The 14,086-nt window shown below is 44.9% G+C and overlaps 1 protein-coding gene across 1 annotated transcript; it reads right to left on the bottom strand.

Annotated features, from left to right (window-relative positions):
- Positions 1-323: 323 nt before the first annotated feature.
- Positions 324-14,086, bottom strand: CCDC78 (coiled-coil domain containing 78). Its single transcript, XM_078152600.1, has 14 exons — positions 13,870-14,086; positions 13,118-13,204; positions 12,486-12,665; positions 11,105-11,284; positions 10,403-10,453; positions 9,515-9,603; positions 8,415-8,493; positions 7,898-8,023; positions 7,152-7,366; positions 6,610-6,775; positions 5,651-5,694; positions 3,613-3,673; positions 1,063-1,163; positions 324-407 (listed from the first exon to the last, which is right to left on the bottom strand). Exons 1-14 carry the CDS (start codon positions 13,936-13,938, stop codon positions 353-355), a joined length of 1,503 nt encoding a protein of 500 aa, XP_078008726.1. The 5' UTR covers positions 13,939-14,086; the 3' UTR covers positions 324-352.

Genomic DNA, 14,086 nt, shown 5'->3' with positions numbered 1-14,086 from the left:
GGGCACAGAGAACTCAGAGCACTCCAGGGTACGAGGCCCCAAAGTTTGGAGTCTTGTTCCAGGTTGCTCCTGGTGTGGCAGTGATGGCCTAGTTCAAGGTCCAGCACCACTGTAGAAAGGCATAAGGCATTAACAGTAATGGTAGGCACAGAATTCTGAGAAAATTGGACTCCTCCCATCTGCAGATTTAGAGTACATTCCCATCCCTAATGCTCCAGAAATCCATGTGGAGCTCCCTGCCCATAGGCTTTTAGGGCCAGTTCCTCCAGCTGTTTCTTGGGAGTAGGCGGAGCAGGCACAGCTAGTGGTTGGTGGTGCTTTGGCTCTGGGGATTTAAGGAAACTGGCTCTGCCTATGAGGACTCATTCCCCAGGAGCTTCCTCAGCCTCAAGATCTCCTGCTTGTACCTGTAGAGAGGGTTGGGGAAGACAGTTTTGCTCTAGGTCAGGTCTCTATCCCTTTGAACCCCTCCTGGGAGCTCTGAGCCTTCACTCAAGGGGTCATTTTCCCTCAGTGATTGACTAGGCCTCTGAACATTGCCAGCTTTGACCACTCACATTTTCCTTATGTTGCTGCTGGGATTAGCATCTATTCCAGTGGCATCATCCTAGTTCTTAGGTGACTTTAAATTTCTAGGTAACAATATCCCCACCCCCAGGATACTCTTCTCTACTTGCTTCTGCCAAGAGAGGCAGGGAAGGATAATGGGGAGAGAACATACAATCCCCAGGAGGTCTGGGTCCTGGTTTTGATAGGGCTAGCACTAGGCTATTGGTTGCCTGGTATTTTGAAAAGGAAGGTTATTACTCTGTACTCCTTTTGTGGAAGATGGGGGGACAGAAGGGCTGTTGAGTGTAGTGAATAACCTGAGATAAGGGTCCCAGAGTAACAGCTACATTCTTGTGCCTCATCAAGTGAAATGATGAAGGTGGCTTTTGGGAGGTGAGATGATAAAAGTCTGAGGGTTCTTAAGGGGTCAGATGGGGAGAGTGGCCCTGCCATCCCAGCAGAGCCATACTGCCATAGTGCTGGGCTCCCCTGGGCAGCTCCACCTTGGCTCACCTGCCTAGGTGTTTATCCACATACTCTTGCAGTTGTGAGAGTTGTTCTTCTGCCACCAAGGCCCGGCTCCACAAATGGCTTCTCTCCTTCTCTAGCTTACTCTGAGTGTGACAAGGAGAGAAAACAGACTCACAGAAGCTCAGTGATGGAAAGGATCTCAAAGGTCCTCTAGTGCAAATTCTATCTAAAGCAAGATGCCCTTCTACAACATGCCTGACAATTGACCATTCAGCTTAGTTTGAACACTTGTTGTGATGGGAAACTCACTGCCTAAAGAGGTAGCCCATTCCATATTTTTAATAGTTATAGTTGTTAGGTCCTGTTTCTTACATTCACCAGCTAGTTCTAGTTCCTCCCTGTGGGATCAAGGAAAACAAGCTTAATCTCTCTTGCACATGGTAGTCTTTCAGATATTAGAAGCCAGTGGTAATGTCCCCTGCCATTTTCTCATTTCCAGGCTAATTGTTTACAGTAACTTCAACTGATCTTTGTCTGTTATGATTGCAAAATAAAGTTGATTGCAGGGCATTTTGCACATATTGCATCATTTGATGCAACAATTTTGTGAGGTAGGTACTACTGTCCCCATTTTACAGATGAGGAAACAGGTTGGGAAAAGTTAAATGTCTTTCCAGGGTCACATAACTAGTAAGTGTCTAAGCCAGAACTCAGACCACAGGTCTTCCTAACTTCAAGCTGAGCACTCATTCCCCTACTCTAACCTGCTTCTTCTAGTCTTCATATTGAAAATATTTTATACACTGGCTGTAGCTTATCTTTCCAGTCTTATTTCATGTTAACTTCCTTTCATGTACCTCTATTCCTGCCAAATTAAACTACCTTCTATTTTCTAAATTTTTTTTTGCTTAGGCAGTTGGGGTTAAATCACTTGCCCAGGGTCACACAGCTAGTAAGTTTCAAGTGTCTGAGACTGGATTTGAACTTAGGTCCTCCTGATTCCAAGGCCGGAGATCTACCTAGCTGCCCCTTCTGTTCCCTATTCTTGCCCTGCCCTCTGCCATTTCCATGCTTTATAAACAATCCCACTAATCAAAATTCTCTCTCCACCCTCAACATTTCTCATAGGACTTAGTCTAGACCTCTCCTTTGTGATAAAAGGGAGAGTGAACTATTGGTACACATGTCTTTTCCTCCTCTTGCCCGCCCCTTCCCCCCCCCCTTTTCTTCTCTCCCCATCCCCCAACCCAAGCTATTAGCTTCAAACACCTTGAGAACAGGAACTCTGGGGTTGGCACAGATTAGATAACACAGGCTTATTGAGTGGGTTTGGACCTCTCCCACACCATCCTCTTTGTGCTGTGGGCATAATCCAGCTAATCAGTGGTGCTTTTACAATGTGGCTATTGCTAATAGCTAATGCTGTTGGTGGGTAGCTAGGTGGCTCAGTAGATAGAGCCCTGGGCCTGGACTCTGGAAGACCTGGATTCAAATGTGACCTCACACACTAACTGTATGAACCCTAGGCAAATCATTTAACCTCTCTTTGCCTTAATCCACAGGGAAGGGAAATGGCAAACTACTTAATATTTGCAAGAAAACCCTCTGGATGGATAGGGGTCATGGAGAGTTGGACGTGACTGATGAAACAACAGCAACAGTGCTATTGCTATTGCTAGGGTCTTATTTAGCAGGGAAGCGCACTGTCACCTTCAGACTGTTACTTTCCCTGCTGATTCAAGTAATGACCTCCCCAAAACAGAATGACTCGTTAGAGTTAGCAGGGGCAGCAGCTTCTTCCCTTGCTCCGCCCTCTGCCCAGCCAAACTTGGCTCATCCCTTTCTTAGCAAATGATCTTGGCTGGGTTATGAATGCTAAATTACTTAGAATTAAATGTGATGATTGGGAATGGATCTCCCAAATCCCAACTATAATCAGAGTGTTTACATGTCTGAAAGGCCCTTAGGGGGAAGAGGGATTGGCTTGTTCAGCTTCATTGGGCAAAACTGGAATCAATAGAGGGAAGTTGGAGACAGGTTTAGCTCAATATAAGAAAGAACTTTGATTAAAAAAAAAACCAAACAAAAAACAAAACTGCTCAGCAATGGACTGACACCTTATGGGCTCCTCTTCATTGGAGGTGCTCAAGCAGAGGCAATATGGTTGCCTATTCCTGCTTTAAGTGGGAAGAAAGCTAGATGGCCTCATGGTAAGATTTTACGAAACTGTCATTTAGCTCTAGTCAGAACAGAACTAAAGAAATAAGTGTCGATCTTGGGACAATAGAGAACTATTTCTAGATCATACTCATCATCTGTACTGGAGGTCAATTATAGCCTTAGCATATCTCCCTGACAGAGGGTGGTGTCCCAGGTTACAGTGAGACTTGTGTCCAAGGATCTGACATGGGAACCCTAGCTTTTCTGTCATTTCTCAAGAGGAGGAAGCATCTTTGATCTGAATTTCTAACTCCTTCACCCCTTGGACTGGCTCCTTGATGGTGGATGGTGAGTAGAGGAGGATTAGAAGATTGTTAGGCTAAGGAAATAACTGGATCAGCCCTGGAGTCTTCTTTCTGAAACATCTACTACCTGAGTGTTTTGGGTGAACTCTTGAAGCTGCTTCTGGATCTTGGCCCAGACCACTTCATCCCTAGGAGAGAAGAAAAGAGCTTGTGGGGAATGCAAGAAGGTCTCTGATCTCACAAGACAGGCAATGGGACTCACCACTCATTTGGAGATTATCCTCTGGCTTCAATTGGTCCCACTCCCTACTCATTGCCCCTTGCTTTGGAAAGTTTGTTATATAATAGATCTCTGCTGTGGTGGAGCAAGAACTTGGCACCCTTGGGCCTCCTTTGATCTGACCACTTTCCTCATGGTACTGTGGAAAGTCTCACCTCTGCCACTTATAGGCTCCAAGCTTAACCACAGCTTCCTTATCTGTAAAATGGGAACAACAATACATAACCTAACTCACAGGGTTGTCGTGAAGATCACATGAGGAAATGTGAAGTGCTTTGTGCTATCAGGATGTCAGCTATGAGTATTGTAATCCTCCTTCTGAAGTTACGTGTTAAGTGATAAGAATGACTTGTATGAAAAGAATGATCAAGGTATTGCTATAACATCATGGAGAATACAGGGTTATTATAGATTGTAGCCAGCATGTAATAATGGAAACAGAGGATTCAGAACATGATAGGTGACCATGCTCTATCTTCTGCCTTGTTCAGACCATATCTAGAGTAGTGTGTCTGGTCTTGAATGCCATATTTGACAAAAGAGTGAGAAGAATGCAGGAGGTAGAGAACTGGATTTGAATCTTGCCTCCAACATTTAGCCAGCTGTATGACCATGATGAATCTCTAAGCCCTTCTTCCTCATCTGCAAGATGAAGATACGACTTGCTTTGCCTGCCTCATAGGATTGTTGTGGAGAAAGTGCTTTGTCAACCTAAAAAGTGCTACGTGAAATACAGTGTAATTCTATAGTTATGGAAATATAGTATCAAATGTAACTTTTTTCCCTTTGTTGGTGAAGCAGTTGGGGTTAAGTGACTTGCCCAGGGTCACACAGCTGGTGTCAAGTATCTGAGGTCACATTTGAACTCAGGTCCTCCTGACTCCAAGGCTGGTGCTCTATCCACTATGCCACCTAGCTGCCCCCAAATGTAACATTTGTTACAGGAAACTCATAGGAAGGCATATTTTAGCTTAATCATAGTATTACGAAGAATTTCCTAGAAATTTCAGCTGTCCCACAAAGGAATGGACTTCACTGAAAGGTAATGAATTCATAGTCACTGGAGATATTTAAACTGGAAATTGAATGACTTCTTGTCAGGGATATTATAGGAAAGAGATCCAAGCTTCGAGAACAATTGGATAAGATTACATTTGAGGGCCCTTCCTTTCAAAGTCTGTTTTCTAGGCCTCCAAGGTCTCGTTGCTACCGCACAGATGCTCTCTGGTGGTCAGTGGAATTCCTGCAGGGAGCTGGGCTCACTTGAGAAAACCCCTGCCTTTGACTTCAGGCAGTAACATGCCCACCCTAACCTCCTGGTGTATAATTAGTTGATTCCCATCCACACAGCATCAAGGACAAGATGTGCACACAGAAAGTATTCAATATATACTTGTTAAATGAGTAAATAAGTGGTTATGCACCTATTAGCTCATTTGGGCCCCTAAATGAGCAGGGATGGGACAAATACTATTTCCACTTGATAGATGAAGAATTTCAAGTTCAAAAAATTGTCATGACCCATCAAACATCAAATAGTTGTGCTGTAGCTGCCCCAGGATTAGAATGCAGGTTGCCTGACTGAGCCCAGTGCTTTCTGGGTCTGCCTGGGGTCCTCCTAGGTGGGGCACAGTTAGGGAGAGGAGGTGAAGTCTATGAGGAATGAGGTCAGGAGGAGGAAGGTCTATCCCACATATCTCTTGCCCCATTCCCTGACTTGTCCCATCCACTTCTTATTGCCTCTTTTCCCCTCTTCATGGTCAGCACTTAACTCGGGCTGTTAGCCCGAGATAAAGGTACAGTTATCACTCCTACTCATCTCTACCACAGATCCTGTGTTGGGCTGTAGAGCATGTCTGGTCCCAGACATATTAGGGACACTCACTGTGGCAAAGATGCCCCCAAATCAGTGGCTTTGATGGATCCATTCTGTGGGAAACAAAAAAAGTCACAAACAATTCTAGTACCTCTTTTCTTTCCCTATTCCCTTTCTCGGGTCCTTGACTCATTCAATCCTGTATGACATCTTTGACATTGACATTTTGTGGAATAGCCCTTGGAGATAGCCTCAGAAAACTAGGAACGTATTCCAAAGGTATTTGATTACCTTTCAATTAACTCATAGCACAGCGGAATGAGGTCTGGATTTGGTGTCTAGGTTTGGTTCCTGGCTTGGCCTCTTGCTACCTTTGTGACCTTGGGTGTGATGCTCCCTGCAACTCAGTTTCATTATATGTAAAATGAAAGGTTTGGATTAGACAGCTCCTTGGGTCCCTTCCAACTATAAATCTATAATCTATGAAGATGAGCCCTTTCCTGGGGGCACAAGGTCAAGAAGAAGGAAAACCTTTCCATTTTGCTTTTGTGTTGGGCAAGGAGGATGAAACTACAGGCTAAAATAGACTATTTGGATTGTCCAGGCTTTTGCTATGTCCCACGTATCATAGGATGTCAGGGTTGGAAGGAATCTTATGGTTCATCTAGTCTCACCAATACCTCAAGCAGGAATTTCTCCTAGAATATTTCCCAACAAATGGTTATTATCTAACTTCTGCTTGAACAGCGATGGGAAACTCACTATCTCAGTAGTCCGTCTTTGTCTGGATAGTTTTACTGGCTAATTTTTCCTTTCATGAAGTCAAAATCTTCCTTTCAGTAACTTCTATCCTTTGTTCCGTCTCTGACATTCTATGATTTTCTGAATTGGCTGAATAGAATTGTGTGGGACACCCAGAAACATTGGTTTGTATTTGATGCCTTGTGTAACTGTGAGTAAATAAATTCTACAGCCTTTTTGAGGTGTCATGTGGCTTCAGTTGAGATCAAGGTGGTTTAGAGCTTTACCTTGGCCTGCAGTTCCTGAATTTGAGTCTCCAATTGAGCCTTGTCTTCACGAAGCTTGTTGAGCTCCTGGGTTAGGTTGGACTGAAGATCAACCTTGTTGATGGTGAAGTGGACTTCCGGAGGACCAGGTTCCATGTTGGGACCACCCCGGACCTTAATCTGCTCCCTGTGGACCCTAAGCCAGGCTTACCCTGTCACCCATTTCTTTGATGGTTGCCCACAGAACCCCAGAAGGATCTAGATGTGGCCCTGTTCAGACTTGGTAGTTACCCAACTCCAGCTTGTCCCAGTAAGCTCTCTGTACAGTTTCCTCCTGATGAAGGCTATATTTGCAAGGAGGTCCCCACCCTTCATGCTTTACCCCAACAAAAGGACTAAAATGGACATGCTCAGATTTTTCTTTCTTGAGAGGAAAAAAACGGTTGAGGCTTTTGACTTTGTACTCTTTACCCTGTGGAAGAAGCATTAGGGAAGAAAGCTGGGAGAGGGTTGGCCTGGTGGAGCTCTGGGCCCATTTAGGGGAAGGTGTTGGAAGACTGTACCTGTAGGCATTGAGCAGGATCTCGTGACTTTTCATCAGGCTCTCCATCCTCTTCTTATAGTTCCGGGCAACCTTGGCTAGTTGTTGTTCTCGGCTTCGGTTTGAGGCTTGCATGTCATTTAGCATTCCATCCAAGAGTTTCTTCATTGCTCCTGGCTCTGCAGCATCTGTCTGATGAGGCCCTTGGTGGCCCTGGGTAGTGCTGTCCATGTAAGACTATCCATGTCCCCAGAAAAATGGAAACCATGACTAATTGGACAAGCCATGGAAGCCCAAGGGGCAGTAGGTAATGTTGCTGAACTGGACCAATGGTAGAACAAGACTTCTTCCAAGGGCTTGTGAGACTGCCTTAGGGAGGGCTCTCCTAAGAGCAGTTCTCATTAAGAAAAATCATCGTGACGGCATGGTCAGAACTCACCTGTAATACTCTTGGAACCCACTGCCAACCTACTTGGACTTACCGTGAACTCTGCTAGAAATTCTCTAAAACCCAGCCTCAAACCACCCCCAAATGTTCCATGATTGCAAGAATTATCCCAGTACTTCATACTGGATAATCCATTATCCAGTCATCAGGATTCTTATAGACTGGGTCAACCTGGACCACAATTGACTCAGATAAGCCCTGACATGGATCTGTCTCCCTTAATCCCTCCCTACCCAATCCTCATGAAAAAATGGCCTTGTCCACTTCCCCCGGACCCCATTCAGTCTCCTGCCTATCTCACTGTCCTTGTAGGTTCTTACAGCCATCTTCTTCACATAGTGCAGAAGCCTGGTGCGATACTCTTCATTCATCATCTTCAGCTGTTGCTGCAGTCTAGAATTCTCCTTTTCTACTTCTTGAAGTTGCTTCTGGGAAGCAGACAGTGCCTGGAGGAAGTAGAGAAGGACACATTAGGAGGCAGGGGCTTGAGGGTAACATGGTACTTGCCAAGGTCCTCCTTCCTAACCTCTACATGGCTTCCTGGGCCATAGCTCAAACTAGTTTGCATATTTTAAAATATATATGTGTGTGTGTGTGAGTGTGTATATGTATATATATATAACATATATATAAATATATATCATATATATTATATACATATATACACATGTGTATATATATGTGTGTGTGTACATATTTATATATATACATATATATGTGTGTGTGTGTGTGTGTGTGTGTATATATATATATATATATTTTTTTTTTTTTCAGTTCCAAATGTTCTCTGATCCATCCTGTGAAGTGTCACTAGGAAAAAAGTAATTGCTGGCTCACCATAGCCTGTTCATCCATCTTGTGCTGTGTGCCACGGATCTCCTGTTTGGCATCCTGGAGTTCTTTTCTTAGCACTGCCCTGAAGACAGGGTGGGCAAACATGAGTCATGGCAGGGTTAGTGATTGCCATAAACTAGCAATCCTGCTCTTCAGCTCTGACAAACACAATCCATGGGACCAGACATAATCATCCCTAAAGTCTTTCCAATCTAGAGTCTAATGGGGGGTGGGGTGGGGTGTGTGTGTGTGTGTGTGTGTGTTTGTAGGACTGAGAGACACTTTGGGGGAAACTCTTTATTTCTCTGGTGCCTAAACATGAGATCTTTCTATACCTAGGTATGCCTCAGGATGTCTGTCCTTTTTTCTTCCTCTCCACCAATGGCCCTGCTTCAGCAGTCAAGGATGAGGTGGTCAGAGGGTGGAATCATGGTTGGTTAGATGGCTGGGTGGCCCAGCTCATGCTCTCTTCTCTGGCTTCATCCTCTGAGAAGGGAGCAAGAGCCTGAAGGATCTCCTCATCACTTTGACCTTCTAGTGCTTAGGCTGATGAGAGAGGCAGAACTTAGCAGCTGGACCTTGCCTCGGACCCTTGACTTGGCCCTGGGGGATTGCATCAGGCCCCCCAAGGAGCCAATGGTAGTACACTGCCAAGATGGAAATGATTCTGGTCTCATGGATCTATGGGTAGGGATCTGTCTCCCACCTTACCCTTCTATAGCTGGTTGATATTTTGGACCTATACAGTCTCTTGGGGGGTATGTGTGGATGTAACGAAAGGTTGTGTGGTGGTGGTATGAGAAGAATCTGTAATGAGAATAAGAAACCATGGGTTCTAGCCCCAGTTCTAGAACTAACTCAATGAGAAGTTTTATATAAATTATTTTCCCTCTGGATCTCACTCCAAGGTCCCTTTTCTAGTTTGGGTATTGAATATTTTAAGGTTCTTTCCAGTTCTAACAATCTATGTGCTGTGATTCTAAGTTCTTTAAAAAGTGTACTGCTCTGCAGATGAAATAGAACAATTTTTGATTTCCTTTCAAAATAATCTCTTTCATACTGGAACCCAAAGGCTACCCCCCCTTGCTGGTCTGACCACTTACACTCTCTCCTCCAGCTTCTCCTGATGAATCTTCTGCAGTAGCTTCATCTTTTCCATCTCATCCTGAAGGTACTCTTGGCTAGCCAGCAACTATGGCCATCCCCAGAAAGAGAGATACAGGTGGTAAAGACTGTAGTGAGACAATTCTTGTTCTCAGTCATTGGCCACTGCTTTGCTTCTAGTTACATACTCCTTTATACGTGATGGCATACTCAAAGTTGGCATAAACTGGCTTGTTGGAAGCTGTTGTATATATCAGCCTCAGGTTGTATATTAGAAGTGGGCATCTTTTAAGGCCTTACTTGGCATACTGTAGGTCACATGCCCAGACCTATGTTCTTCTAGTCCAGTTTTCAGAGCCCTGAAAACTCTGGTCCAGAGACTACTGAGATATTCTGAGGGCAGTGTTTGGGAGCACAGTGCTGCTAGGGACTCAGGGACCCACCCAAGCATTAGATAATGCTCTCCCAAACTCACCTCTCTTCTGGGACATGCTCCTGGAGAAACCCTACCCATTTGATCTACTGATCACTCCCTTGTTCCCCAAATATAGAGTGTTTCGAACTCATGAAAACATTCTTGATCATCTTGACTACACTGTGATCTTCCTTGGGGACAGGGACACCATATTTGCTAGTATGATGAATGCAGAAAGTATTCTCCCAAAGGCCCAGCTCAACTTGATCATAAGGACATGGAAGTGGGAAGGATTTTGTGTTAAAAAAAATTAGTAAGTTAAGTTACATTTCTCTCCCTTCTCACTATCCCAGTCATGTGAGTATTTTGTACATTTGAAATTTGACTGTGTCTTTGTGATCAGGGAAGCTCAGATTCTTTCCTTGTTTTCCCCAAAGGGAAATGGAGGGGAACTTGGGCTTCATACACTTACCTTCTTCTCCATTTTCTTCTGCTCCTGTTCAGAGGCAATGACGTCTTCTGTCTGAGGGTAGTGGGAAAAGCAAGTGAAAGATGTCTAGCTCTGTTGGAACAGCTGCTTCCATGGTCTTAATTATTAAGCTGTGTCCTTGTCCTCCTAAACATCTGTTCAAAATGCTCCTCCTTCAGGAAGTTATCCCAGATTAAATTCTAGTCCGCTGCCTTACTCTATATGCTCTTTCAGGAAACTTACGCTCATTTGCCCAGATATGTTGCCTATCAAATGTTATAATACAATTTCCTCTCCCTGCAACCCTCCAAACAAATAGCTACTTCAGTGAGGGTCGGGGCAGTGACTTTTAGAAGTGCTAGGTGATGCAATGAAGACTTGAGTTCAAATTCTACTCCAAGAAATTTACTAGCTGTGTCACACTGGACAAAACATTTAGCCACTCTGAGCCTCAGTTTTCTCATCTGAAATTGGGGATAATAGTAGCCCATATTTTCACAAGGTTGTTGTGAGGATCAACTGAGACAGTACATGTAAAGCACTTTGCAAACCTTAAGGCACTGTGTAAATTCTAGTTCCTGTTATTAGTGTCCTCCCCGCCCCCCTCCCCTGCCCCAATTCCTAGCATTCTTGGTTTAGGAATCTGTCTTCAATGGAAACTCTCATTTAGTGGTGCTGGCTGAGGGATCTCTTGGGATAGCCCACCTTGAGTTTCTGGTGAGTGAGCCCTTGTGCCAAAGATCTCTCTGGCTTGGCAGCTGTCCTGTCAGCTACCCCAGGCTCTGAAGGTTGGGAAGAAGATGATGGTTCTGGCTGGGCTGGAAAAGAGTGTTTTTTCTTAGATGTGGCGAACAGCTCTAAGTTCAGCTCCTTCCTCTGGAGCACCTGCAGGACACCAAGGGGAAGAAAGGCCTGTATTGTACCCCAACTCTTGGTCCTCCATTTGTGCTCAGCACTCACAACAGTGTTCCTCCCTGCCTTATCCTGGGGCCAAGGATAGGTCTTTATTCTTTGGGTCTCAGCTTCACCTAGGCTGCTGGAGCAGGATGAGCCCTTTTACCAGGAAAGGTTTTGAGGTACTCAAAATGAATACCATCTTTGCCAGTATGATGAATGCAGAAGATATTCTACCAAAGGCCCAGGCCAACTTGATTGTAACTTTTTGGGAAAGGACATGGAGGTGGGAAGGATATTGTGTTTAAAAAAATGAGTAAGTTAAGTTACATTTCTCTCCCTTCTCACTATCCCAGTCATGTGAGTGTTTTACATATTTGAAATTAGGTGATTTGCATCTTTGTGATCAGGGAAGCTCATATTATAGAATGTTAGAGCTGAGAGAATCCTTAAAGACTCAGTCCATCCTCTCAGTTTGCAGAAGAGGAAAATGAGACTCAGAGATGGGAAGTGATCTAGTCTAGGTTACATAGAAATTAAATAGAGTAAGGACTAGAACTCAGGTGTCTAGATTTCTTCCTCTCATCTCAGGCAGTTAGGTGGCAGAATATGTAAGAGTCAGGAAGACCTGAATTAGAAACCTGGCTCAGACATTATATAACATATAATTTAAACTCTCTCTTAGCATCAGTTTTCTAATCTGTAAAATGGAGATATTAGCAACCTACTTCACAGAGTTAGGAAGCTAATGAGATAACATGTGTAAAACACTTTGTAAGCCTTAAAGCAAGATATAAAGACATTTAAAGACATAAAGACACATAAAGATATAAAGATATATTGTTATTACTCATTGTTATTATTCCAGATGTGGCCCAGAAGAGATGGAACTGAGGTGGGTAGAGAAGCTAAGAGCAGTGTGCCTGGGGTGAATTCCTCAGGACTAAGGGAGCTTATTCCTAGAAGGGACCCTGTCAAGTGGGTCATTTCCTAGGAGTAGAGATAGGGAAGAAACAACCATTACCTGAGCCTCTCTGCTGCACAGCCTACTCTGGCTCTTTGGGGACAGGACAGGACAGCTCAGAGGAGGCTGAATTCATGGGGCAGACCCAAAATGAATTAGGTGTCTAAGGGCTGGGTAGAAACCCAAGGAGGAAGCCCAGGATTCCCATCTCACTTCTTATACCCTTACCTCATGTTCATGTTGCTTGGCCAGGGTCTGGTAGTCGTTCTCAAGGCTGATGTAAGCATCTGACAGCTCCTGACGCTTGCCTTCCAGTATCTTCAGCTGCTCTGCCAGCCCTGCCTGCTCATGACCAGCTTTCTCCCCAGTCAGTTCCAGCTCTAGGACTCTGCTCTCCAGCGTTAGAATCTGTGGAGGAGCAGGGCCACAATGAAAGGGCAGAATGGCCCTATTCTTCCCCTCTCTTCATCTATAACCCCATCCTATCCTTCTCCCCATCCAAGGTTCCAAGGTCACCCAGCAGGGTGACTGGTAGGTTCTAGGACTGGTAACAGTTCCATGGAAGAAGCTCTAGGATGGGAGTTAGGAGAGCTGGGTTTTACTTCTTATTCTATGCAATCTTGGACATATTAGGCAAACTCATATTCATTTTCTCATCTGTAAAATGGGGACAACATTAATTGCAAAAGGTTATCTCGGTGGGGATGAGGATTAGGATAGTGCTAATTAGGCTTTCCCCTGCTTGCCATTTTACCAACTAGGGACTCTGTGTCAGGTCCTTGTTTCTAGTCCAAGAGAAGGATGGGGAAGAAGGTATCACGAAGACACAAATACACACAAATATGCATAGACACAGGCACCTCACACTTCAGCTCAAAGCTCTCAGTCTCATATTGCTCCCTTAAGCGATTGGTTTCAATTTGGAGGTCGATGAGTGCCTTATGAATCTGGTGGGAAGGAGGTGAAGAAGGTGGGTCATAAGGCTACTCGAGTCCTGAGTTTCTTGGGGGAAAGATTATTTGTGTGGCTTCCTGTACTTTGTGGGAAATGGGGAGCCCTGCGTGCCCAGTTATGTGCTGCACACTGTTACAGAAACAAACAAGGAACAGACCTAGGCTCACTGTCCTCGGGGAGCTCATATTCTGGGGACCTAGACCCCTGACCTTGGAGAGCTCACCCACAGCTTAGAGGAGGAGACAAAACTCACACATGAACATATATGCTGTGAGTGTATGGCATATGTCAAATGAGGGTTATATACAGCAAGAAAATTAGGAGTTCAGAGGAGGACTTATGGAATGGTCAGGGCCTGAAAGAATGGGTCAGGCTGAGTAGAGAAGAGGGCAGGCATTTCAGTTAAAGGAAATGATGTGAGCAAAGCAGTGAGATGGGGATATGCATATTCAAAGACATTGAGGAGACAGGCTGTAGCAAAAGGTGTGTGTGAGGGAGGAGGGGGAGATAAGGCAGGCTAAAGAGGGCCTTGAATGGCCAAACAAGGGGCCTGAACTTTTTCCTGTTGGGGTCTTGTGATGGAGGATGAGCTCCCATGGGTACCCAGCTTTGCTTAGTACTCTTGTATTGGGCCCTCCCTGACCCCTGCAAGGATCACCTGTAGCTTCTGTTCCTCACTCAGCACCAGCTGGGGGGAGGGGTTAGTCTTGGAGTTGGTCATCTGCATTGTGGTGTCGTGGAGCTCCCCTAGCCTTCCTGGCAGCTGATGGATCCGTTACAGCAGCTGGACCTACGCCAGCAGGGAGAAGGGGGAATCGGGTGCACTAATCTTAGAGAGTCTCTTTCTTCCCTCCCTCCACCTACACCCTTCTCTA

Source organism: Phascolarctos cinereus, unplaced genomic scaffold (assembly GCF_003287225.1).
Source record: "Phascolarctos cinereus isolate Bilbo 61053 unplaced genomic scaffold, phaCin_HiC Scaffold_4;HRSCAF=312, whole genome shotgun sequence".
In the NCBI taxonomy this organism is placed as follows: Eukaryota; Metazoa; Chordata; class Mammalia; order Diprotodontia; family Phascolarctidae; genus Phascolarctos; species Phascolarctos cinereus.
This window is presented reverse-complemented; position numbering and strand designations above follow the sequence as displayed.

Coding starts and splice junctions, on each gene's coding strand:
- CCDC78 (XM_078152600.1), bottom strand. CDS start 13,938: ATGCAGATGACCAACTCCAAGACTAACCCCTCCCCCCAGCTGGTGCTG. Junction 13,205..13,869: donor GTGAGGAACAGAAGCTACAG/GTGATCCTTGCA, acceptor CCTTCCCACCAG/ATTCATAAGGCACTCATCGA. Junction 9,604..10,402: donor AGAAGAAAATGGAGAAGAAG/GTAAGTGTATGA, acceptor GGATGGCCATAG/TTGCTGGCTAGCCAAGAGTA.